The sequence below is a fragment of the Lagopus leucura genome, unplaced genomic scaffold (genome assembly GCF_019238085.1).
Source record: "Lagopus leucura isolate 7727_CA_CO unplaced genomic scaffold, USGS_WTPT01 Super-Scaffold_100001, whole genome shotgun sequence".
Lineage (NCBI taxonomy): Eukaryota > Metazoa > Chordata > Aves > Galliformes > Phasianidae > Lagopus > Lagopus leucura.
In genome coordinates this window covers 61867809-61894633 of record NW_024962262.1, presented here as the reverse complement: position 1 = coordinate 61894633, position 26825 = coordinate 61867809, and the positions used below count along the sequence as shown (strand labels likewise).

The following is a 26825-nucleotide window of genomic DNA, read 5'->3' as shown; positions in this document are numbered from 1 at the left end:
CAGCTCACAGGTGCCCGGGACGCGGCCCTGCCTGGCCTTAGCCATTGTTGCCACCTAGCGACCAGGCGGCCCCGACCTCGGCCGCCGTAGGAGAGCAGAAAGAGCTCCAACACTTTTAATCAAGCTGCTTTTCCTCGGAGGACAGCCCGGTGGCAGGACCCGGGCGGGGCCGCTGTGCCATCGTTTGGTCTGTCAGCCGGGTTTAACTTGACCTTGAAACTGAAAGCCAGGAGGAAACGGCCCGCGGGGATTTCTGCCTCTCCCTCAAGCTGGGTGGCCCCGAGAGGGAGCAGGACTCAGGGGGCGAAGGGAGCAGCAAGATCACACAGCAACCCGCAGACCTATCCATCTCCCACTGGCACAGGTGCAGGCACCAGCTCCCTCCTGCAGCATCCTCTCTTGGCGTTTGCCACTGCAGGTTCCGCTAAAGGGATCACTTATTCAAGGCTCGCAAACCTCTTAGTGCTAACGAGCTAAGCATGGTCAGGTCTGATGAGGATTTGGATAGAGTTTATTTAATCCTGTGATAGGGAAGGAAATCCTGCCCTGTGTGCGTGTGCTCTTGACCCCCCAGTCAGAAGGCCTCAGGGGTGGGAGGGATGAACCCAGCCCAGCAGGCTGGGCAATGCCTTGGCAGTGAGCCCCCAGCACCGCCAGCACTTTGCTGGCACCTGGAAGGGAGTGGCCCTGCTGGGCATCCAGGTCAAAACACACCAAACAATGAGCTGCATGCATCGTGCCCTCAGCACCAACCATTTTCCTCTGCAGGTCCTCCAGTAGGCATCCAGCCTGCTGGTTAAGGTAGGCAGGGCCTTCAGGACCAACTGTATGGTACCTGCCATTTGCAGAAACAAACAAAAAGAAAAAAAAAAAACACAAAAAAGCTACCTTTAGGCACCTTAGGAAACTCAAAACTAAGAGGCCTCTGTCAATTCAAAATTGTTTTTTGATTTTCAGAGTCTAGATCGTCATTTTCGTTTCCTTCTAAGCAAGCTATGTGACACACCAAACAGAGGATCTGCCAAATCTTTTGTACCTGAGACACCAATGTGTTTCATGGCAGTGTGTGTGTTCCAGGGGACATCTCCTGGCTTCTCTCACTTGCATGCATTTGTGCAGAGATGGAGAATCACTTCTCCTCACTGGAGAGTGGGGATGTTCCTTTCAGAACATGTCTGGTGTGCTAGGAAACACACTGCAGCTGATGCCTAATTGCTGATTTCCCTTTTCTAACCACTGTCTTCTCATTTTCCTGCAGCAGGAAGGAAATCTTCCCTTATCCCTTGGGCCAATGCCCAAGCAGGTCGCATTCGCTTGCCTGCAGCTCTTTTCAGAAGCTCTCAGCTGTGCAAAGGGACAGCTAGTGAAACAGGGCTGTCGCTCAGCTTTCCCAACTGTCCCAGTCCTCCTGCTGGCCCCACAGCCCCGCTGCAGCAGGGGAGCAGCCATCAGGAGGCCCCACATTACGGGGCAGGCCTTGGTCTGTGTTCATAGGGAAGACAGCACTGGCTTGCTGCTGTCCACAAGGCATACAGTGAGCAGTGTAAAGGTCTGTTGTGCTGCAGTGTAGATTGACATATTTCCTGTGCACAGCTCAGCTTTGTTGTGCTGTTGTTGAGCTGCCCGGTGAGGTGACTGCTTCGGGTACTGCTGGAAAGGAGCTCCGTGGGGCTGTCTGGTCACGTATCAGTGTTGCTGCCAGCGGCCAGAAATTGCTCCTTGGCAGAGGACAATGCTATTGAATGAGTAGGCTAACATCTGAGGAAAAGCTCTCTAGTAGTAGGTCCTGATCAATATGCAAAGTGGTATTAATGATGCCATTATTATGTTTTAAAGAAAAAATATAAATACACATAGATATCCTCAGTTTCATGTATTTCTTTAATCTCTCTGCTTCTGCTGATCACTTGGCCTGCTGCACCACCCAGGTTCCACACCTGTGTGTGATTGCAGGGAGTGATTCACTGTGTTGGATGGATGCAGCCCTCACGTTCCTTGTGTTCCTGTGCTGTATCAGATGCAACATGCCCCAGTTTTCCTAACAGTGCCTTGGCAGCCTTAACAGCGTTCTCCATTTGTGCCGGTGCAAGAGGGAAATGGGGGCCATGTCACTGCCTCTTTTTGCCTGGGCTCGTGCCAAGATGGCATACCGAGTTTTGCCTTCAGTTCAGTGGTAATGCTTTTCCAGATGCACAGAGTTCCTCTGTAATTCCAGTGAATGCCTCAAATAGCAGTACACTGCGTGGTCCCTGAGCCACTCTGAGCATGAGGCATCTGTGATTCCAGTTCCTCACTCCAGACCATGCTGCTGCCCCATTGCTTACTGACATCCACTCAGCCACACCTTCACCAGTTCTTCACCCGTCGTAATTGTTTACATATTGTTTCCTATTAATTATATATCATGTCATTCAAATTACTACCTTTAATAAGCCAGTGAAACACGGTGACCTGTCAGCTGGCTTCGAGTTTTCCTAATTAGGCTTTCCAATGGCAAGTTAGGCTTTCAAGGAAGCCCTGATAGGCACCTTCCTGCCCTGCTGTTGGTGTGGCTGTGGGCACCTCGCCCAGGGGAACTCCAGAGCCAAGCAGCCAAGTTTTTATGGCTGAACAAGTGCAAGGAGGGAAGGGTTTGCCAGTCCACATGTGGGAGAAGCAGCAACTGCTCCTGCCTCTAACTCCCAGCAGCCACAAATGAGTGCATTCTGCAGTGCCCTGAGTGTTGCTGGCTCCATGAGAAGTGGCTGAGGAGGATAGAGAAACAGAAAAAGCAGACGGTGGGCAGCTGAGCCACAGCTTCGTAATCTGAAGAGCTGCTTCATGCAAGCCTTGCTGTACAACACACCAAGATCGGGAGTGAACAAGCAAGCATTTCCTCAAGGCGCGAGATGAGAGCAAATACATCCTGAGGGCACCTGGGCCAGCTAGCAGTCACACTTCACCTCCTCCTGTTTCACACAGGTCAAGAGGGCAGCGGCACTCCGCAGCAGCTCTGCGATCAGGTTAATGGGGGCAGTTGGATGCCATCAGGTTACACTGTTTAATTCAATTGAGCTTAAGCACTGACAGAGGAGCGGGAGGACCCATTTCAGCAGCCACAAGCTCTCTCCACCTCTGCTACCAGTGGCAGCACTAAGCAGCAGCGGGCTGAAGAGCCAGGGCACAGGCAGAAAAACGGAGAGCCAGCCGGGAGCTTTGGCAAAGGGCAAGGGAGAGGGTGCCAAGCAGAGCCACCAGCTCCTGCCCCAGCGTGTGCCAGAAGTGCCTCAATGGGCTCAAGATTTGCTTTTTTTGGGGGGAGGGGGGGGAGGGACACAGTGTAGAAGCACTTAAGAAGTTGCCACCTCACTGAAAAAGATCAAGACATTGCAAGAAGCTTGACAGACATTAAACCTTCCGTATAAAAACGGACACCAAGATGGATTTTGAAGACCTACTGTCTCCTTCTTTTGCTTTCACAGGCTGCTCGTAAGCACGTTGCATCAAACGAGGGATTCCATCACTTGCATCCTGTTAACAGATAAAATGAGCTGAAGAAATGGGAAGTGGAGAACCAGGCTGAAGTGCAATAGGTCTCGAGAGGAACGCATCCCTCAGAACCCTCAGTCTCAGTACTGGCATCAAATAAACCGAACATTTGTTAACAGGAAAATACTTTGAATTTTATTTTTTCACGTTATTATCAAGTACACAGTTACAATAATGTCACACATCCCTATATGATTCTATGTACTTTGTTTTTTTCTTTTGTCTTTTTTACAAAGTGTACAGAGGGAAGGACGTATACAATATTTAACAGGGTATTTTCTACAGAACAATAATTTATATTATGTCCTTGTAAAAATCTGTACCTTTTTAAACATTAAACTGAAACATCCATTCATAGCATTTGCTAAGCAAATTATTTAAGAATTAAAACTAACCTGTAACTAATGTCAGTACATTAACAATAACTATATTTTCATTTTCTCTTTATACAGACAAATACATTTTACAAAATCCACTTGACCAACCCCTCAATTATTAAAAAAAAAAAAAAGTTTCAACATTGTGCTTTAAAAAAAAAAAAGTGTGTATGATTCCAGGCTACGTAAGAGAAAGCAAATGTGTAAAATTGTGTTCTTTGTCTTTCAGCTTATTTAAAAAAAACAAAGTCAAAAATGGCTAAAATCCTATGGGAATTTATGCAGATTTTGTACACTTCTCAGGTTTCCAGTTCGAAAATGCCTGAATGTAAGAGGAGGTGGGGGAAAAAAACCAACAGCAAAGAAGGGAACTCCGTAAGACGCGCGTGAAGAACCTCCACTGTGTTGTAACGCATCTGATTTGGCAATCTGTAGGCGACAGGCGGACAGCTACAGCCACACACAGCATCCACTGACTGCAGCGGGGACTTGAGCCAAGGCGCAGAGCAGCGCCACGCACTGAGGTGACGGCCAGCCGCCGGCAGGGCTACGCACGGCACAAGCCTGGGGGCACTGGCAGGCAGCATCCAAAGCAGCAGCATTGTACAAGGCAGGGACGGGGCTTTAGGCTCTCCTGAACCAGCGACATAAACACAAGTACTGAAGCTTATTGTGAAACACAGAGATTTGGTAACAAAACCAAATACAGAATGTTTAGAAGGTGCGCATCTGAGAGGAAACCTTCGTCCCTTTATGGCCCCCAAATTGAAATGGTTACTGAAATTCCTGTTTAACAGGACGCTCACCTGCCTACAAACAAGGGAAAGAATTGGGATGGGCTCTGAATCTTTGCCAATAGTTAGTGAATGGTTGGTTCCAAATCTATCCAAATCGGGTCCGAATTCTGCAATGCACAGCCAGCTGGCAACTTCAGCAGGGGATCTGAGAAAGGGGAGTGGGTCTGGGCCCTAAAATCTGGCATAGAACAAAATCTTTTTTTCTATTTTTGCCCAACAGTTGTTGTTAACGTACATGACTTCACACTTTGTACACTTATTTACTCTGCAATTAGCAAATGATACAGCACTGCTTTGTAATAGTCTTCAGGTGGCAAAACTGCATATAATAATTGTAATGTTCTCCCAGCTGTTTATAAACAGATTACAAGAACTGGGTTAATTCTGGATGCTGTACTCATTAATAAGCAGCAGCTCAACACAGCTGCTAATGGCTCAGGAAAAACATTCAATTTAGAAACAGTTCTGCTACTACCCTACATTACTGTTCTGATGAAGCATAGCTACATGAAAACACCTCTACTCCTTATGAACGCAACTGCCCCGTTCCGACCCCTTGGAAGCTCTCAACGTCAGCATCTCATTTCCAAAATCAAGGCACCTCCTGGTCTTACATTTTATTCTAAGTCAACTGAGAATAGAAACGTGACTCCAACAACACACCGTTCTTCCAAAGAAATGCTAATACACAGAAAACCATTACAACTGAGGTACATTTACCGGCACGTGCAGACAGTTGCGACCTATTAACTCTGCAAATGGAACAACAGTATGTCATGTTTCCAATACCAAGCCAACAGTAAACTGAAAGGAAAAAACAACTCCTCTGTAACACGCAAAACCTCTCCAAGACAAAGAAGCACAGAACAATAAGCATGTTTGAGCATACTTCTAAATTTGTCAAAGATTAAAACAAAAAAAAACCAAAAACGCCCCAAACCATTTTAAAATCTTATCTTTGAAATCTGAATTAAAAAAGCAGAAGTTTTCCCGCAATAAAGTGAGACGTGTAACTCCTTAAAGGCAACACAGTTAACTTGCCACAAAGTCTGTATAGTCAGAACAAGACAATCAGGTGGGCCCTAGTGACTTTAGCATTACAATTCCCCATTTCATACACACCTCTGACAATTTCAGCAAGAGAAATTTCATAGTTTTAAAATTCACAACAGAACTGCATTAACATGGACACTGTGAGTATCAACGAGGTCAGTAAGATAAATATACTTAAACTATTACGCCTGAAAAATTCATTAAGAGACAGGGTTTACTTTATTAAATGCAACTTTATTGTTGCCATCTTTTCTTCATTTATTAAACAAACTGAATAGAATTCAGAACACGCTATTGAACAAAAGTATAAAAGTCAACTAGAAGCAAGAATCCTATTTTTATACAGCAACAAATCAAATGCACAGTATGGGGGTATTTTTTTGTTGGGTTTTTCTTTTGTGTGTTCGTGTGTGTGTGTGTGTGTGATCGCAGGTGATTGGCTTTAAAATAAGCTAACTGCCCGAAAGGCAAAATTCCTTTGCAATTCCAGCCATAAGTCTGTGAAAGAGACTTTAAGGCAGCCCAACATCTTTATGATGCCGCATAATGTGCTGGTTCTTCTCTGAAGGCCTTCGGAAACCCTTCTTGCAATACTCACATCGGTGAGGGTAGTCTTTTGTGTGAATGGAAATAACATGCCGTTTGAAGCCTGAGGCGTCTGTAGTGCTATACTCGCAGTACTCGCATTGATACACTTTCCTGCCACTGTGTGTTTTCATGTGTTTTTTCAGCTCATTTTGTTGCCTAAAGCCCTTCCTACATCTCTTGCACCTGAATGGAAGATCCTTTGTGTGAACTGAGAGTATGTGGCGACTCAGAATAAATGGATCCGCAATCTTAAAGTCACAATGTCTGCACTGGTGCAATTTTTTACCCTTGTGAGCCGCCACGTGTTTTTTCAGTTCCGAAGGCCGGTGAAAGCCTTTATCACACATATCACACTTATGGGGATAGTCTTTTGTGTGGACTGAAATTATATGTCGTTTCAGATCACTCGAGTTTGAGCTCTTATGGTCACAATGCAAACACTGATGTGTTTTGCTCTCTTGATGCATAAGTGTATGCTGCTGTAGCTCTTTGGTATCTGAAAAAGTCTGGAAACAAATATCACACTTGGACGACGTCTCCTTGCTATGTTTAGTCTTTACATGAGTTTTCAAGTTAGAAGAGTCGGCAGATCGGTATTCGCAATATTGGCACTGGTAGGGTTTCTCACCAGTGTGGATTCGCATGTGCTTCTTCAGCTCTGACGGATGACGAAATCCCTTGCCACACTCCACGCAAATATGAGGAAAGTTCTTGCTGTGAACAGCTAAAAGGTGATGACTTAGCAATCCTTGTTCTGCTGTCTCATAGTCGCAGAATTTGCACTTGTGCATTTTATTCACTCCTTTGTCCCTGTGCACCATCTTGTGCGCAAATAACGCTCCCGCGTGAGAGAAGCTTTTCCCACACTCATCACGCTCAATAAGCTTTTCTGTTTTGTTGGTCAGCTTATGACTCTCCAAGTGGTTATGTAAACTTATTTTTTTATTCGTAGTGTAATCGCAGTCTGTGCATCTGTACTTTTTCTTAGTAAGAAGGTGCTCCGGGTGGTTTTTCATGTGCCTTTTCAAGAAACCTCTAGATTTAAATTTCTTTCCACAAATCATGCAGGGATAGACTGTCAGTGGATGACCATCGGGGCCAATGATTATTGCTGAAAAACAACAAAGAAAACCCTTTCAACAACTCTATACTTCATTCTATTCTTTCCTTTCAACCTTAACACCAAGCTGAATTGCTAAGTAAGATCGAGTTAGACACACATGCTTTGCTATGTAATAACCAGGCTTGTTATACTGGGCTAAGTAGAAGAAATGGAGAGAATTAGCATTTTCATCTATTATCATCATCAGGAGAAAGGAAATACTAATTTCAGATGGAGATAACCAAAGCATCATCCAACCGCTCATCAGCTCAAGTAATTCTGAGGTCACACACTGAACACACACAGAAGTCAATATCAGAGCAAGGAGGAGCAGGCAGCTCGCTCAGCGTTACATAGTAAGCCTATCACACCATCTTCTTTGACCTTTCATCAATCTGCAGATTTGGCAGTTTGGCCACCTCCCATTGACTACCATTCCTATGTCCCCAAACTAACACCTCCTTCTTGTGCCATCTGTCAGTTATAATCTGAAGAGGTACCAAGCAGGGATCAATGAGAACATGTTTCACACAGAGACACCTCAAAGCTTTGGAACTTGTTTGCTCATCAGTCTGATTTGTTTATCCTGAATTTGTCTAGGCATGCTAAAAAACTCTCTTATCCAAAAATGCTTTAGGAGAACAGAGTACGCAGCTGGAAATAGAAAAAGCCAACTTGAAAATTAAGACTTGCTGGGTTTACTTATTCAGAGATAGACAAAACAGAACTCCTACAGTTAAGTCATGATTTGGAAAGAAACTTCTAGTATTATTTAAGGCAGGACTACTAAAGAAAAGGTGTGTTCCTTTTCAACTTTATCAGACCAAATAAGCCCTTCAAAATGTAACACAGTAGTAGCAGAAACCAAATAACACCAAAATAGTATATTTGTTCTTACAGATGCAAATAAGAACACTGCAATAAGCACTGAGGCAATTTACTTCACAATTAAAAAAGAAAAGGGCATCTATTAAAGCTATCTACCAAAAAATACAATGTTCATATTTACCAGTTCCTAGCTGAGCTGGTGTAACAAAGTGTATTGTTCTGTATAATTTCAATGAAGACAAAAAGGTTTTTTAAAAGTACTATTACTGAGTACTGCTTATCAATCTGACCTTATCTTTAAAAAAAGTTAATTTCAATACACATTAAAATCAGCGTAGCAAGTTAAGTTCATCTTTTCTTTTCTTTTTTCTTTTCTTTTTTTTTTCTTTTTTTTTTTTTTTAACTTTTTGCTCCAATACTGTTTTATTAAAAAACTTCAAAAGAAAATTTGCACACTTCCATGATCTAGAAGCACTGCCAACAAAACAACTCTCTAAGTATTCTTTTTTAAAAGGCATTACACATCCTATCAGCAAAGCACTTGTTTACAGGCAAGCACGCAGACAGCCACGACTTACCTGTTTGATACTGCCTGGACTCAGGTCTCCTCTTCTTCTTTGGTTTTTGCTTTGCCAGTCTCCCAAGTCCCGCTGACTCATCTATGTGCAAAAGAGCACTTGCAGTGCCATTCCGACTTTCAATGCCATCGTTATTATTACCTAACAAAGCAGGTTTAAAAGTTACCTCCTGTCACCACACCACAGATTATTTGAGCAACAAACTCTATAATGCTACTTAAAAAAAAAAAAAAAAAAAGATAAGCTATTGTTTTGACATTTAATTAAAGCATTCTAACATACAGGATGAGTTAAAAAACCTCTTAGCTCTGTAGCTAACTGATGAACTATTCTTGATACAGTGATATCAACCTGGAAGCCCTGGCTCCATAGAACTAATTTTACAGGAGTACACAATTTACAGGAGTAAATAGCTTTCCATTTCACAAAGAGTTTAAGTGCACCTTTTTTTTTTGCATTTCTTTGGCTACTAATTACACCCCAGATGTTTAGTATCAGTAAACAAAAACAGGTCACAATGTTTACTGCGCCTGATGGTCTTCAGCAGCCCTGAAATACATCCACATCTGCTCTCATTCACTTCTGGGCATCCAAATTCACCTCACTGAAGTTCCCAAACTAAGTTTCAAGACAGGAACTGTGATCAGCCAATTGTTCTGAACAGCCCACAAACTCACATGTGAAGTGTGTACACTCTTTGTACGCCTCTATTTTAACACAAACTATTCCTATTGGAAACAGAGCGTGTGTAACACACAGAAAACAACCTTTGCCTCACAGAGCTTTGTGTTTAAAAGAACAGCACATGAAGGACTAACGTGGGAGACAGTGTAAGATGCTCAATAGCTGTTCTCTTTGTAGAGTGCTGTGAATGAACATTCATGCTTGAATGCAAGAAGAATCAGAACCAGTAACAGCCCTGGGCAGAGCCTGAAGGTTCTGATCTATCTGCTAGCCCAAGTGGTGAACAGCAAGCACGGCAAGTGATGTAAACGTTGAAAATAAAAAAATTTCACATCTTACACACAGATAGTACAATTTGCAATAGGTGTATGAAGAGTCCTTCTAGATGGTAACACAAAAAAAAGAAAGCCTTAAACATTTTCTAATACTAAAATAAAAGTAAATAGCTTTTGGAATAGAATACACAGAAGAATGGGGCTTTGCTACGATACAGCAATGAAACAGGTTTGCCACTGTAAGATCCCATTTGTCATCAACTTTTAATACATCTTGAAGTGGAGAAGAGCTCTGCAAAGTGCAAATGACAAACCTCAGCCATTCTCACGCCTTCATGCTTCATTATTTCTTCCCTTCCCCACCACCTCTCAAGCTGCATGCTAGGTTGCTTGCTGCTGCTGCTGACACAGTCTCTCTACTGTTTCCTATGTTCTTAACTCCACTTTAAACTCTATCTCTGTGTTCTTAGCAGTCTGCTCAATTTTATCCTCCTTCTCCACAATCACTAAGCGTCCTTTCTACAACTGTTTTCAAGTTCATTTCGTTTCATTTTGAATTCCCACTCAGCCAGACGTCCGTCCTTTCCTCTGCACTGAAACTATGCTCGACTACATTCAGCCAAAGGTAAGGCTCTGGGTTCATTACCATCCACCTCCTAAGCACTTTTCACCACACACTGCTCCCTGAAATCTTGCCCTCACTTGACTTACATCCACGATTCCAGCCCTGTGCTGCACTCTCAGCGCTTTCCTGTCATTAGATTATGACACCATCACCAAAATTCACATCACGCAGACACATCTCCTAACTTTTGTCCTCAACTCCACTATTTCTTCTGCTTTGTTTACTCAAAGTATGTTCAGGAGGAGGATGAGAGCAATAAAGAAAAAATTTCTAAGATGAGATTTTGCTCTAATAGCCTATGTAAGTTTTGGAAATCAGTTTAAGCACCAGCTGGTGCTCAGATACTAATGTTCAATAAATATTCTCAAGGTTCTGTTATAATTTTAAGATGCGTCCCTCCAGCATCTTTTTTGTTAATTAGTTATTTCCATTTGTGAAATCACGTATTTATATGTTCCTTCCAGAAAACACTCAAACCAAGCTAGAGGCCAGGAATGCTCTTCACGATGACACTGAATCCTACATATTCCCATCTGCTTTTTTCTCTTCCAAATAAAAATACCCAGAGTCCTATTCCCAATCAATGTATACTAAAACTGTGAAAGACAAGTGTACTTGAGATGCAATTTTTTCAACTGAAAGGTTGTGCACTTCCCCTTCCACATCGTGACAACATGAAGGAAAAGGTCTGATAAAAAAGGAACAGAAAGAAGCCTGTTTCACAGCTTCTCTCTTCTTCTCTTAATTTTAAGCCTCATTATGCTCAGAAACGATTCTTAGACTAAACCAAGCACAAAAGCACAGACAATCCACAGCCCTCCAGAAACCAACCCAGTATTTTCTCACCAGGAAGAATTCTGTGAATATTACTTACCATAAGCTGCTGCCCATGCTATTGGCATGAAAGTTTTAATCTCATTGTCATCAATTTGCTGTTCATGGGCGACTGCTGCATCTTCCTCTCCTACTATCACTTCCATATAAACCTCATCGGCTATTTCTGCAACATCTAAGAGAAACAGAAATCAAGAAAAAAATTCGTAAGAACTGCACTGCTGAAAGTGAAAATCCCTGTTCCCAAATGAAAGCCACCTACTTACTTAAATCTTCGTCTTCGTGCTGAGAATCATTTACGGTCATGTAAACCATTTTCTCCCTTGGAATACGAATACTGCTATTTTGATCAAGTAAGCCAACTGCATGATCATTTTCTGGCTCGCTTTCCACAACGTCTACTGTGCCCCCTAATTAGGAAGACCAGGACAAAATATTTTAATACATTTTGTTCGAATTCTATTCTAAACTGCAGAAAACTGAAAGTTTGCAACTCTTTCACATTTAGACCCACAGCTCCTTACAGCTGACTTGAGAGAAACCATCGTCTCTAGTTATGCAAAATTTCACATGTCAGGTTGGAGTATTCTAAAATGAGCATTTTTTACCTAAATCATCTTCTCCAGGGTCTGCTTTGAATATATAGACCTTGATGACTTCTGGACAAATGCCATCCACTTTACAAGATCCACTTTCTGACTCTGCTTCCATGGTAATTTCAGCAGAACCTTCATGTTCTATCTTACCAGCATCATCCACTACAAAAACAAGTTATTAAAATTATCCAGCCATATACAGACAGATTTATGAAAAATTTTATTTCTCAAATTTGGAAGCGGTTTAAAATTACATTGTGAAAAATAACCTACCCGTACGTAATTCTTTTTCATATCCTTGAAATCAATGTCAATAAGCAAATAAATTCAAGCCACATCTCCTAGTTAAGGGGAAAGTGCAAGTGTATTGCATGCCTAGAAGCATGAGCACCACACCCGGCAACACTACTAGGGAAATGGTGATCTGCAGCAAGATGGTGGTAGCAAGGAACAGCACGTCAGTACTTACTCTGTGGTGTAATTTTACTTATTCTCAGTTTCAGCTGCTTTCCCCTTCGCGTCTAATAAGCTGTTAACCATTTATTTTCCAAAGCATTATCTGCTGCTCCACTCCCTCTAATGTAAGTGCCATTATTTCTGCAAGTTCAGTCTGGTTTCTTGCAAGGTGGTGTTATTACCGCTTTTTCTGCTGCACCTTTTCTCATCCACTCACAGTTTCAAAGCACTGCCCTCACGCTGCAGCACCTATCTAACTCACAGCAGCATTACCAGAGGGAACCTGCACTGGATTTTATACCGCAGTCCTATAAACTCTCCTAACTATCATCTCAAATTTTCTTTTCTCCCTCCCAGAAGTGAGCTGACACCCAGCTCCAGCATGAACTGCCGCAACTTGCCTGGGCCTCCCACACAAGCGTGGCAAGCAGCCAGTTTTCTAAGGAACATATTTCTGATTTTAAGACACACACTACACGGGCACATGCACACACACACCATCTTACTTTTCCAAGCATGGGTGTTCAAGAAAAAAATGCTAAATATGCGCTAATAAAATCCAATCTAGCATTTCAAAACCTCTACACGATCTTCCAGTTCCAAAAGCTCCACAACTTTCTCACAGCGTTAAGATTATTTAAGAATTCTTCATGTGACAACATGCCTTTGAAATTGGTGAGTTCACTGTTAACTACATTTAAAAGAAGATCCAGCTCCCTCAGAGCTGAGTGTAGCTTTGATTCACAACATGAAGGTATAAGACATACACTAAAAAGATGCATAAGAACAGTAACTGCTGCAGCATTTTTAGCTACCATGCTTAGCACATAAGAACTTTTAATACAGGTACGCATTTCACTGGCACTCACAAAACTACCCTCATAACTACAGCACAACTTTACTACTCAGTGACTGCACATCTTCTCTCTACTTGAACATCTACTTAAAATAAAAAAACATATAAGCTCAGAAGATCATTTTCATTACTGTTATCATTACTGTTGTTCAGGAATTCAGTTCAAAATCCAGGAAGTCAATGAACTGGTTTTTGTTAGATAAAAGTAGCATGCATTCTGTCTTGTGCATCAAACATGATTGGTATTTAAGTATTTTTTCTCAACATGGCACCATTATTCAAAAAGAAATACGAATAAAGTTAAATGCATTAATGAGCACTAAAATAAATTAGCTTCCTTCTCTCCTCACAAGAACAGCAGCAGAAAAAAATCTTAATACTCTTATTCTAAGTTCAGAATCTGTGACAATTCTACAGTTCCCCTTTCAAATAACATAGTAGTTTAAAAAAAAACGATGGCAAGGGACTACTTAATGTCTTTCAGCGGAACCCCAAAGCATTTCAGAAGTAAAAACCCTTGGATGTTGATTTGAATCACATTAACTGTGTAGCTCTACAGTTACACGCACTCAGTTATTGAGTGGACTTTTATCAATTATTCTGCATGCGCATCTAACACCAAATTTCACTGCAACTCTGACAAAAAGAAGACTTGCTTTGGTCCCTACTAGATACGGGTAGTTGCTCTCCTTTAACTTGGCTGTCACCAGTGTCACACATGTGTACTTGGAAGGCTTTCAAATCAGCGTAGACTGATTTTACACTGCTGAAGCCAAAGGGGAAGTCTGCCACCAAGTTCAACTGATGCTGGAACATCAAGGAAGGAAAACTATGGCTGAATAATTAAAGAGAAAAACCTACATGCACTGTATGGAACAGGTTGGTTTCTTTCAACAAAAACAGAATACTTATAGAAATATCCACTGATAACATTTACACAACAGAAGAATTCCGGACCTTAAAAACACACACTGTTTATTCTTTGAAGTAAATTCTCCAAGGTTCAAAAGCATGTTTAAACGACATGATTCAAATAAAGTTCCCTACATAATTTCTAGTTTGTTTATCCCTGACTTCGCTCCATACCCAACAGTATTTTTAAAAGCACAGAAGTGTAGGGGTTGGAAGGGACCTCTAGAGATCACCTGGCACAGCCTTCTGCTAAAGCAGGCTCCCTACAGCAGGTTGCACAGGAAAGTTTACAGGCAGCACTGGAGCACCTCCAGAGGAGACTCCACCACCTCCCCGGCCAGCCTGTTCCAGTGCTCTGTCACTCTCACAGTAAGGAAGATCTTCCTCGTGTTCAGATGGACCTTTGTGCATTCCAGTTTGTGCCCACTGCCCCTTGTACTGTCACTAGGCACCACTGAAAAAAACCTCGGCCCCACTCTCTTGACATCTGCCCTTCAGATATTGATAAGCATTGATAAGATCCCCTTAGTCTCCACGCTGAACATTCCCCGGTCTCTCAATCAAAGTACTGTTTAACAGCCCCATTCAAATGTAATGAAATTGATTTGTAGAAGTACAATGCCAACTCTCCTCATACAAAAGGGAAAAAAAATAATCACTCTGACACAAAGTAAGAAGTGAAAAACTAAATCCTTGAAGGACCTGAAAAAGTAATAGTATTTGCAGTATAATAATAAACAGGAAACATGAAGAAAAGGAGCATGGAAAGAAAATGGAATAGAAAATAGGGAGAGAGAAATAAGGCAAAAGAGAAGGGGTATCTATTCCACAAAGCACCACTTCCACAGTATTTTGTCCTACGGATACACATAAGCATTTATCTATACAAATTCTTTAACTCTCTGGTAGCATTCATGAAATTTGACTTCTATTTAACGCTCTCCTTACATTTCTACATTTGCCACATATCTCAGCCCCACAATCAGAAAAAAATATTCATATTCATAACTACTTCACTGATCAACATTAGAAACTGAAGCTCTGGTGACATTCACAGTTTTCATTCAAACTCACAGTCCATTAAAGGATCCCACACATCTTCCTCCTTGAAATTACAAAACACACACAAAAAAAGCCAACCTGACCAACCTTAAAATCATCATTTTAGCTTATAGAGACCACTTCTTTTCAAGGAGACACAATGGGTTGTTATTAAACTTAAGTCACATGCTAGAAAAAAATAGGAGTAGTGATATTCCAATACACAAAAGAAACTACCCTATTTACCTACTCTTAATGACAAAGGACGCAGTTTACTCTCTTGCTTTTTCTGAAATAATTAAAAGCATGCTGCATTCCTCAGACAGAGTGCTCAGTTATCTGTAGTACAAACATTTCACTTGTACCTCGCTTGATAACAAAGAATTCCTAGCCCACTTCAGTTATTTTTACCATCCAGTTATTTCTTTAATGGCAAAGTAGGTTTCCTAACCTGTGGGAAAAGAGAAATCTGCTCTATTTTCATTTCAATGCCTTCCCATTACACATGAGCAACAGCATACCCTGAAGAGTCTGAAGCTCCCCTCAGGGCAGCAATCAAGGAGCATTTCCGTAGCATCTAACTCTCACTCACCCTTCCGGTTCTGCTCCCCAGACCACAAAACAGAGAGAGCTCTGAGGCAACGCCCGGACAGAGGGAACTCTCCCTCCCTCTCACGGCGACCTCCCGAGCAGTCCATCTGCAACAACTACTGGGGCCCTTCTGAAGGCCGAGCAGAACACATGGCAACAAGTTCTGCCTCGCAGAAAGAAAAAGCATTTCCTGAATCTTTAAGAGCCTCAAGGGAAAAAAAAGGTGAGGAGGAGAGGTACCTATTTACAATAGTTACACCAGAAAAGCGAACCAAAACATCTTGTTTTCTTGATTAGAAGTCTACTGTACGGCAGAAGTCAACTAGAAATCAACCACGGTATGGCAGCAGTGAAGGCACGAACATTATGGCTTTGTGTATAAGATCCATTCCTTTCAACCTAGGCATGTTATTCATGGATGAGAACACATGTGCTTCCCCTAACCCTACAAAAAAAGTAGTCACAGTCATTACTGCATCTCTTTGAGCACCCTGGATTCTGACTCCTGTGATGAAACGCGTTCGTTAGTTAGATACAGCATGCAAAGACGCATCTAACTCGGTCAAAGGACATATTCCCTGCATTTGGATGCATCACTTAACTTTCTAAAAGGCCAAATTAAATTTGCAAGGTGACCCTTCCCTCTCCCCACACTCCTCTGATCAAAGCCCCTTGGTGCCTCACTGTTTTTATTGCAATTAAACACAAGAATACCGGAGTATTTCTCTTTTGGAACTAGTTCAAGCATCTTACTTTGCCAAACTGTTAAAAACAAATAAATACAATCAAACAAGCAAAAACCTTAGTTTCTTTAATACAGTACAACTCTCCTTTGTCAGCAAATGCTGGTTTTTTGTTTTTTTTTTGGTTTTGCTAACTACCACCTATCTCACCATTACTGCTTTACACGAGGAGAGCTGATTTTTCAGGCCTTCAGAATCACAATCAAACAAAGCGGATCAGTGTGAGTCAGAACACAATTTATCCTTTCCTGATCAAACTTTATGGGCAATCCCTATGAACTGACTTAAGCCTTACATGAAAGAACAACTGATTTATCAAACCCTCCTGAATCCTTTTCAAGCTACTAATTAGTAGCAGTTTGCATTCTCTGATGAATGAGCATATACTTGACTCAGCCCTCCTGTGTCCCAAATCTACTACAGACCAAAAAATGAGGCTTCAGGGCAAAATATCCAAGAAAAAAAGGTGAATATATCAATCAGCAAGTGATAATAGAAGCTGTGCCAAGGAACATGATCTTGGAGGTGAAAAAAAACTTAGTTTATTGAAAGAAAGTCACTCAATGAAACCCACAGGGACTACACTCACTTAAGATACCAAACAGCATGAAACCAAAAAAGAAGGCAGAGACACAAACACTGAAGTACACGTACATTAGTCATTCTGAAACTAGTATTTTCAGGATAAAAGTGAAGAAATTATCTTATTTGAAAAAAAAAAAAAAAATAAAAATCAGTATAGGCTCTTGTTCATCAGGAACAAGAATGCAAACATTTCAAGGGAGCCAAAAGATAGGAAAAAGATAGCAAAAAGGTTTGGTCTGTGATCTTCTGTGAAACCTATGGCCACAGAAAGAACCCAAAGCATCACCACCCGCTTTACAGGCAGCCAGATAAAAGAATATGGACAAAATCATCCCTAACATCTGCCTTCTAGTTCTGAGAAGCAGCTGCATTTGGCTGTTGTAATGGCCGACAAAATGGTATTCCAGCATCCACCCCAGCAGCTCAAGGAGGTTTGCCAAAATCAAGCATGAGCTTACAGGTTAAGATGAATAAATAAAAACCAGGGCTGATTTTACTTCCTTTTAAAAACCACCTACAGCTGAAGAACAGAGACAGTCATCAGAAAAGATCAATAAACACACATAACTGCTGATGCAAAAAGAAAAAAAAAGGAAATGAATTCAAGATAATGTTTTCCACACAGCGAAGAGACTATTTGGAAAGATTGCCTTTACTTGACGGGAAAGCACTAGCCTCCGACTCTGCAACCAGAAGAACTTGTTATGCAGGCTTTAAACACAGTAGGTGGTAACAGGGAACTTCCCTTTAAAATGAGCTGTAGTACATATTTAACATTTTAAACACAAATACAGAAGATACGTGTTTGGTAACAAAAGCAAACATTTTAAATGCTGCCTGGTTCCGAATCCAAAGAAACTACTTTGCAAGACACTAAGGGAGCGTTTAATACTAAATAAAGTAAGCATAGAAATACATATGGAGAAGCATGTGACTGAAAATGGAGACTATCTGAGCACAGAAATGAGATTCCTGTCTTCTATCAGGTATGAGCTGCTGATGACACCTGTATCTAACAGGCTTCCCAGCTGGTCGGGTATTTTAGGGCTTGCACTACATGGCATCAAGGAATACTTTCTGTCCTCATCCCTCAACCATCAACCCTCTACTCCATTACACCAGAAATGGCTGAATGGGAGACGTCTCTATCCACCCCTCCCCCTTACATGAATGCAGACAACGGTATGCCAAGTGTTTCTGTGCTTGCAACCTCAGAGGTTTCACAGCTGTCCAAGCTGTAGGGAAAAGGTTTGCAGAGAAGAAGGTGAGACAACATTTGGAAGAACAAGAGTAGAGGATACGAAACACACAACTATCACCAGCAGGGCCCTTACGGTCAGGTCTCAATTCCATGGATGGGTTATCCACTTTGCTGCCTAACTATGCTGCAGGTGCAGAAGCATTTAAGCTTAATTTCATCTGACCTAAGTGGGGACCAGAACTGGAAAGCTCTATATGCAGCATACCGTACAGAGAGCATTTATCTGTTTGGATACACAGTATTTCAGGGAGCAGCATTCCTAATCCCTCCTCTCTCCACTTCGGTACGTCCCTGCAGCTTAACTTTACAATATTTTGTATTATCCATATATTGCATTAGCCCATTTCATTGTTTTCTCAGATAATAGAGAATTAACTATACCTCCTATAAACTCAAAACATGGCTGCACAAGGTTACTCAAGAAACTCAAGAGATGATAATTTAAGAAATGCAGTGATCCTAGGTAAGGAGAAACAGCATTAAAATCCGAAAGCACAGAATATAAAATTAAAACAAATTATCACACATGTCAAAGGAAGCACCCAAAGCAAAAGAAAAACAAGGGAAAAAAAAGGTAACTGAAGGAGAGCAAAAAGCATGCCTCATCAACAGAGCTACCGACTGCTGGCTAAAAGTGAAGTGCTTGGAATTGCAATTAAATGTATCAGCCTAACAAAGCTTTGCTATTTCTAGGAAGAACACATTCAGTAGCGACACTGATGTTTCTAGGTGCTGCACTAAGCGAACACGGCAACAGGTAACATACTTAGAATAGGCTCTACTCCACACTAATGGATATCCTCAGAACTAAAAAGACCGATAATACACTGTGTTTGCCCACTTTCTAAGCCTTCTGAAATGTGAATCCAATGGATTGTGCCACTGTTCTACCGAAGACTAAGATATTCACAACTGCTTCTCAGCTCTTTTAATTAGCAGCACACCTCTGTCCTGTGCTTAATAAAGAAAAGACCACATCCTAAAAAGCAAAGAAAAATACACTGTTGCTTGTATCTACCCGTAAATGAAGTAGAAGGAGAGGTCTTCACAAAAATAAAAAGACAAGGATAAATTAGTGTTTCAAGCTTCTAAAAATCATTTTTCTGACTCTCTCTTTTCCATTACATAAGTTTTAGGTTTTCTTATTGACTTGCCAGTAATCTTAGCAACTGGTACATAAATGGTTGTCCAAGCAATGTCACACTTATTTTCTTTCACTTCTTACTAAGTATATGGCATACAGTTTACTGGCATTCTTACTCTACCGTTCATATCTATAATCAGTCATCCATTTGTTCATCCAGTTGTCCTCTCCATTAATTTCACCAGAAGTTTTAGCTAGTACACATTCCTAAAGATAGCTCAATTTAATTAGTGAGACCTGCATTTTGTTAAATAATAGAGAAAATCTGGTTTTGGTTCTGTTGTAAGCCTTCATTTAGATATTTCGAGCATCAACCAAGCCCACATCATAAAAATGTTGACGACTTTACCCAGACACTTACGAGAAATCATCAGGTAATCTTCACAGTTGCCCTTCTCATCTTGATGTTCCACAGGGATCCCATTGGCGTCGATCACTGCTTCCGATGCGCAGTCTGCCACCAAGACTTCTTCAGAAACAACATCTGTTCCCAGAGTATCAGTGACAATATCTGCTTCTTCAACATTATCATGAACTACATGTTCTACATGTCCAACTTCAGGTACATGCATTGACTCGCTCGTCAGTACATGTTCTGGTATAGACATTGCTTCTGCTGTTATGTCTGAAGCCAAAACATCATCTGGAACAGTGCAATGAGCCAAAGAAACCTCTTCAGCCACGTCTGTGTCCAGCACTTGTTCAGGAATAATGACAGTTTCAGATACGTCTGGCTCCTCCATAATATCTGGGCACTGAACATCCTCAATAACAACATCCTCAATGACATCTTGGATTACTACAGAATCTGGATCGTCAGGAACAAAGTTATGCACAGTTATATCTGAGTCGACTACATCTGAAACAAATACTGTTTCCTGTACTTCCACAACAATCTGATCTCCATCCATATGTGTGGCATCTGCTCCTGAAAAATACAATTAAAATAACATTTACATTGTAAAACTAACTCAGATGAAGCAGTTAATATTGAAATCATTTCTATTTTGCTTCAGCTTTTACACTACGTAGCCATTTAGCAAAACCATCATAATAGCTTACAAGCAATTAAAACAGGCAGACAGATATACAGGAGCTGATAAAGCAAATCCTCAGTAGATGGTAACATGACTAAGATGAACAACGTGATGAACAAAAGGTTACCAGATTTTAGGATCTCCCCCAATCCAAATAACTATTACTTCACAGAAGAGTGGCTCATTTGTACTGCTTTGAGTAACAAAAGCTGATGAAAATCTGAAGTGATGACTCTTTACAAAAGCGTTGATGAAGCATAGAACCTTTAAGCAAAGACAACATGAACTAAAAGCAGTCAATAGCATCTGATGTGTACATTCTTATTTACACATTATCTCCTGACAGACCTGTTGGATCAAAAAACGCATTTGGCTCATGCGGCTGCAATTCAAGCCCATCTTCATCCATGGCCTTTAACTCTCATCAGTCACACTGTCTGTAGAAGGTAAAGAAGAAAGGTTAAGTTATAAGTATTACGCTAAGAAGGTTGCCTCTGCCTGTGCAATACTCATCACAGGAAAAGCTGAAATTTTGGGCATACGAAATTGAACAGAGAACATCTCTTGGCCTGAAGACAGCCTAAGTATCACTCAGAGTCCATCATTCGGCATTCAACAACTACTACTCCAGAACACCAAACATTCATGATTCAGTATGAGGAGGCCAATCTCTTGACTATCCCAGACCATTTGTCAAAAACCCAGAAATACAGAGAGAATAGAAAAACCTGTGATAAAGTGATATGGAAACATGATTTTCTTATTATCTTACATGGGGAACAACAAAAAGTCAAAGCCTAAGCAAGTTCACATTCAAGTTTTTTCTTGGGGTAGCAGGGGATGCAATGTTCTCAAATCAAGAAAGGTGAAGAAGATGACGTTAAAGATAGGCAGCTAGCAATGTGAAACCCTTCACTTTTGATACATCCCCCTTCATATACTGAAAAGAGTACACGACAGCCAAGAGAAAGTTACTCTTAGTCCACTTCAGGAACTGAAGTCAACAATGTAAACTGCTTCCAGAGTGTAACACCATGAGTTTTCAAACTTCAGATGTGTGAATATTTAGAATATACACCTGCCACATGACAATGTACCAATTTGCTTTTATATTTAAAATATCACCAGTTCTCAAAAATTGCCCAAAGTCTGTCAACCGAATGTCTGCTCTTCTTCAACATGTAATACTTTCACTCTTACCAAAAGAGCCAATCAGTACTACAAAGTCAAAATGCTAACTAGATTCAAAACCCCACTCTGTGTTTTTCTCTTTACATACAAGCACTGTTACCAGGATAAGGCAAACCTAGCTGGGTAAAGCAAGATCTAATGTAAACTTGCACTTAAAGACAACTAGCTTCATAAATACTGAACCAGCAAGAAAACTAATGTTTTCTGTGCAAGCGGACAACACAGACTTCAGCAGTTCTCCTATCCCCCAGCCATTTTTCAGTGATGGGAATCTCCCAGCTTCACTGCTACCTTCACAATAGGCCTAGAAAAAAAAACATGAAGATTTTGCCCAACGTTTCCATAAGAAACATCATCTTTTCGAAATAATACCAACTAACATTTAAGTAAGTCTTTATGGGGATAAAAAACACAAAGTTGCAACAGTCATTTGTAGCAAACAATCTGTTTCAAAACGTTGCTTGCCTGATGTGATCAACTTCTGCTAGGCCAGAGAACCAAGAATATAGAGAAGAAACAAGGTTTCATGCAATCATTACTAAAGATTTATTCCTGCCCAAATTCCATCCCAACACACACAGCCAACTCATTACAAATCTCTCCTAAACATGCTGTCATCTTCAGCATTATTTTCAGTTCATAGTTCTTGTTGAACTCTTCTCTAACTTCTGGTGTCTCAGTACTTACGTTGTCCATTACTTGCTCATTTGCTCATTTGATCTTTTCAATTTACAACTACAGTACACTCCCATAACTTACACAAAACCACACCTCCCATAAATTTGTGGCAAAATTGTATCAGCTCTCTGGAGATTTTCTGGGGAGGAGGCAGAGTCATTCCAGATTAGTGGAAACTCATGGCCTCCCTCCTCTGATGAGGCCCATCAGAAGCTAGTGCTCACTGTCCAGGTTTCGGGGAAAAGCCAAGGCACTGTTTATGACTATGCTTGTGAAGGCTTTATTACCATACGTACTGGCCTCAGATCAACTGGAACCCAATGAGCTTGACGTGTCAGTTCACCTCCAACCACTGGAGGAACTGGCATTAGTTTTCTCTATTTCCTGCTTTCGCCATCCACCTGACCACCACACAACCACAAATTCCCACTGCTTATGATACATGCACTCCTGCTTTCTCTACCCTGCCCTTTCCTCAAATTCTTCACTGTCTCTGTGAGGCTCTCCATCTTCCAATTGCCTGTCCTCTCACATGTGGGACTCAGAGACCACCACCACTACATCCCAGCTTCCAGAGCAAACCCACCAACACCATTTCTCCACTGACACCATTTTTTCACCCCTGCTGCCCAAATCCCCAGTGATATCTGCTAAAGCCAGCAAGTCTCTGTTGTGTTCACGATGATGCAATTTTGCAAAGACGCAGCCACCTGTGCAGACAGCCCAGTAAACCTTCAATTGCATACTCTGCGTACCAGCAAGGCCTCTTCTGTATTACCCAGCTCTTTATACGTACAGAGGCATGACATTCCACAAAATGAAGGCTCATGTTCTACACAAACTGACTGGAGAAGCTTCCAAAGCAACTGAATTTTCAAGACTCAGTCTTTAAAAGGACACAGATTTATGCTTTGATATCGAAAGAAGGGAAAAAAAAAAAAAAATTATCTGCATTTCTTCCTACATAAGGTTTCCCACAATGAACTCTGTATCCAGATCCAGCCAACAAATCCGTATACACAAATTCCTACACCTGTGCAGGGCCATAGAGGCCTCAAAAGTGCTCCAGTAGGGCACAGACTTCCACTCATACACAGAAATGTGTGCTGTGGGTAAAGGTTCAGGTCAGGCATCTAAAACAGGATTAAGTAAACTGTTTAAAACGTTAAAGGCACCTAATTCAAAATCTGCAGTCCAAAAGGCATCCAGGCATTTGTCCATGGGTAGAAAAAAAAAAAAAAATCCCTAAAAAAATCCCGAAACCATTTCAGGGTTTGAACTTTCTAAGCAGACGATGAAAAAATGCTGCGTTTCTTCCTGTTTGCTCTTCATCTGATCAGTGGACCAGCACAGTGCTCCTAGGTTCACCACACAAAGGAAGGTATGCCCAGTGGTTCTGCACCCAGTGTCAGCTCTGTGGTGAGACCATTCTGCTGTGACGTGAGAAACATCAAAGCACCTCACTGTGAGCACCACACCAAAATACCTTCACATTCCTTGGTGATCACCCTAAACTCTATCTTCAGGCTAAGAAGCAATTCCAGCAGTTCGTCCTGCGCGGTTTCAAGAAGGGCAGAAACTCCTCTCAGCTCTTCAAAATATTCCAACAACACTTACCACAGGAGCAGGTTCTGGCAATGAAGCAGACAGAAGCATTTCCAGTTCTGGTTTGGGAACCAAAACTCTTGAAGAGAAGCAGGTGCCCAGAAAGAGAATACTTAGTCCTTCTCAGTGTCTGAATCTATATGGTTCTTTGCCCAAAGCCCAGTAATTTGGGAACTGCTCTTCTAACTAGAATGGGAAAAGCCCAGGTACCTTAGCAATGGGTTTCCATCTCTACAAAGAACTAAACACATACATCTTTTACTTGTTTTGAGTCTATTGTTATGCAGATTTAGAACTAATACAACCCTAAAAAAACTTCTAATTCGACCTGTAAAGGCAGTTCTTACAAGATGACTTTTACATATTTATTCAGAGACTTGCCTGGTTTTGGTTTTATGAATATGAAGGCAATATTTTCAAGTGAAAGGACAAATAGTAATACACATATTTGTGGAATGAATGCTATTAAGCAATAAAGTAAACTCCACAAGCAAAATACGTCCTTTTCCATAAAACTCCTCCCTGAATACAATCAGTCAAGAAAAGAAATGCAGACATGAAATAGTTTTGCCACAAACAAATCCCTGACTTAATAGGCCTAGCAATGTAATCAAGATGAACTAAGAAAAAATGACCAAGCTATCAAGAGAGAGAGCAAAAAATAGAGTTACTTAAAAGGAAATAACTATATGCAACAGAAGTGGTCAGTATTTGAGCTAAAAAAAGAGGGAGTGGGGAAGTAAAGGAAAAAAAAAAGGAGGAAGACCTTGGAAAAGCCATTTATTAGGATAAATAAATACACAGACTACTCTTCTGTGTACTCCTAAGGAAAGAACAGTTTATCTGTTCATCCAGAACGAGAGGCAAAAAGAACCAAATACCACACAGTGAAACTCTCACTCATCCTAGAATAAAGCAAAGAACAGCAAAATTTCCCATTCTTGTCCAATAGCCCCAGCCCACACTAAAAATACTTGAGTACAACCACAACCACGTCCCCATCATGCCTTGCTACATCACATTAAAAAAACAGCATGCCTCATACATTCCAATTGGATTGGAGCCCTTTGCTGTCTGAAGCTTCGTGGTGGCATGAGACCACCATGGGTTCAGCCTACACCACTATTACAGTGTCTTAACTCCCTACGTGACCCATTTACAGAGAATGCCATGTGCACACATGCTCTCAATCACACACACGAAAGGTTAAAAATGAGACTCCTGCAGCACCTAATCCTTATCTTGGATATAACCCCCACCATTACTGGGTGAATAAATGGAATAAAAACAATGTTACAAAGGTGACAGTGTAATCATGTTGCTGTTTATTTCTTTATGCATCTCCCTCAGTTTTAGCAGGAGTATCAGCACTGCTGTTTTCATTGTGGTACGGTAAAAAAGAAAACAAAAAAACAACAAAACAAAACAAAACATAAGTCTTTTCCTCTTTGTTGTAGTTCAGGGGTGTGAGTATTTGCAGAAACTGGTTACAAAAGAGGCCTTCTCCAGATTTCACAGAGCTGTTGAGCACCAGGCGACACCTAAGCTAACGCTCAACAAAACCTACATTAAAGATATAACCAGTGCTGGGTGTCCCTCAGAAACTACTTTCCACTGTGCTGGAGACGTCTACAGCAGAGGGGTCGGTCAGCTTGGAGGAGAAGAGGCCACAACCGAGGGGGGCCCAGAGGGCCGGGAACACTGCGCCTCCTCACCTGGGTCCTCGCTGGCGGCGGGGCAGGACGCTGAGGGCAAACTTCCCACCGCCGCGCCGACTGCGCAAAAACCCGCCCGGCCCAGGCCGCGGGCAGGCGAGAGAAATGGGCTAGCAGCCCCGGCGCCGCAGCGCAGGAAGCTATCGCGGGCCGGAAAGCGCCGAGCTCCCCCGCGACTCGACGGCTGCCAGGCGGGGAGGAGGGAGAGGCGGGGGAGCGACGGAGTGGGCAGGCTGTCCCTCTGCGGAGCCTGCGGCCCGGCGCCGCGCAGAGCGGGGCCAGGGGCTCCCCCCTCCGGCCCGGCCGGGCTGCGCTTAAGCACGGCTATGGCGAGCGATTAATTCAAGATGGCGCCCAGCGCCCTCCACCACCCCCCCCCGCGCGCCGCCATTTTGTCTCCTCCTCCACACACTCTCCGAACCCCCTTCGGCCGGGCCCGCGGCCTGGCACCGACCTCGCCCGCCTCCCCCCGGGCCCGCAACCGCCCCCCTCCGCTCCCGCCCCCCTCCCGCCGCCGTCCCCGCCGCTCAGGGCCGCCCCGGGCGCGCGGAAAACGCCGGCCCGAGCCCTGCGGCCCGCTCTGGTGACGGAGCCCTGGCGCGGCCTACCTGCGGCCTCCTCGGGGCCTGCGCCGCGGCCTGCTGCGGGCAGGGAAAGGCCCGGGCCGGGCCGGGCGGCGGGGCCCGCTCCCGGGCTGCTTACCGTGCGGGTGACGGGCGGCGGCGCTCGGCTCGGCGCGGCCTCTCTCAGCGCGACTGGGCCGAGCGCGGCGGCGGCTGCGGCGGGGCGGGCGGGCGGGCGGGAGGGGAGGGAGGGGCCGAGCTCGGAGCTGAGTGGAAGCGGCCAAGCTCCCCGGGCCGGGCCCGCCGTCAGCACGTCACGTCACTGCCCGAGAGAGACCCAGGAAAAGGCGGAAGGGAACGCGTCGCCGCCGCTGCCCGCCGCCTCGGGCCAGCCGCCCGCCGGGGCCGGGGCCTGTGCCTGGTGCGGCGCGGGAAAGGGTGGCGGCGGCGGCGGTGGCGGCAGCGGCGGCGGGAGGGGGAGGCGCGGCGCGGCGGCGCTCGGCTCTCCGCGGCTCCTCCTGCCGCCGCCTCCGCCGCTGCTCGGCCGCCAAGCGCCGCTCGGGGCTCTGCGCGCTCCCCTGG

At 43.0% G+C, this 26825-nt stretch overlaps 1 protein-coding gene across 3 annotated transcripts; it reads right to left on the bottom strand.

Annotated features, from left to right (window-relative positions):
* Positions 1 to 3640: 3640 nt before the first annotated feature.
* Positions 3641 to 26450, bottom strand: ZFX (zinc finger protein X-linked). Of its 3 annotated transcripts, XM_042867086.1 has the most exons (8): positions 26383 to 26450; positions 20840 to 20928; positions 19816 to 20382; positions 11878 to 12027; positions 11536 to 11679; positions 11310 to 11444; positions 8852 to 8992; positions 3641 to 7454 (listed from the first exon to the last, which is right to left on the bottom strand). In XM_042867086.1, exons 2-8 carry the CDS (start codon positions 20898 to 20900, stop codon positions 6268 to 6270), a joined length of 2385 nt encoding a protein of 794 aa, XP_042723020.1. In that variant the 5' UTR covers positions 20901 to 20928; positions 26383 to 26450; the 3' UTR covers positions 3641 to 6267. The 3 variants fall into 3 exon arrangements, with proteins under 3 accessions (XP_042723020.1, XP_042723021.1, XP_042723022.1); XM_042867087.1 differs by lacking the exon at positions 11878 to 12027; XM_042867088.1 differs by lacking the exons at positions 11536 to 11679; positions 11878 to 12027.
* Positions 26451 to 26825: the final 375 nt, after the last annotated feature.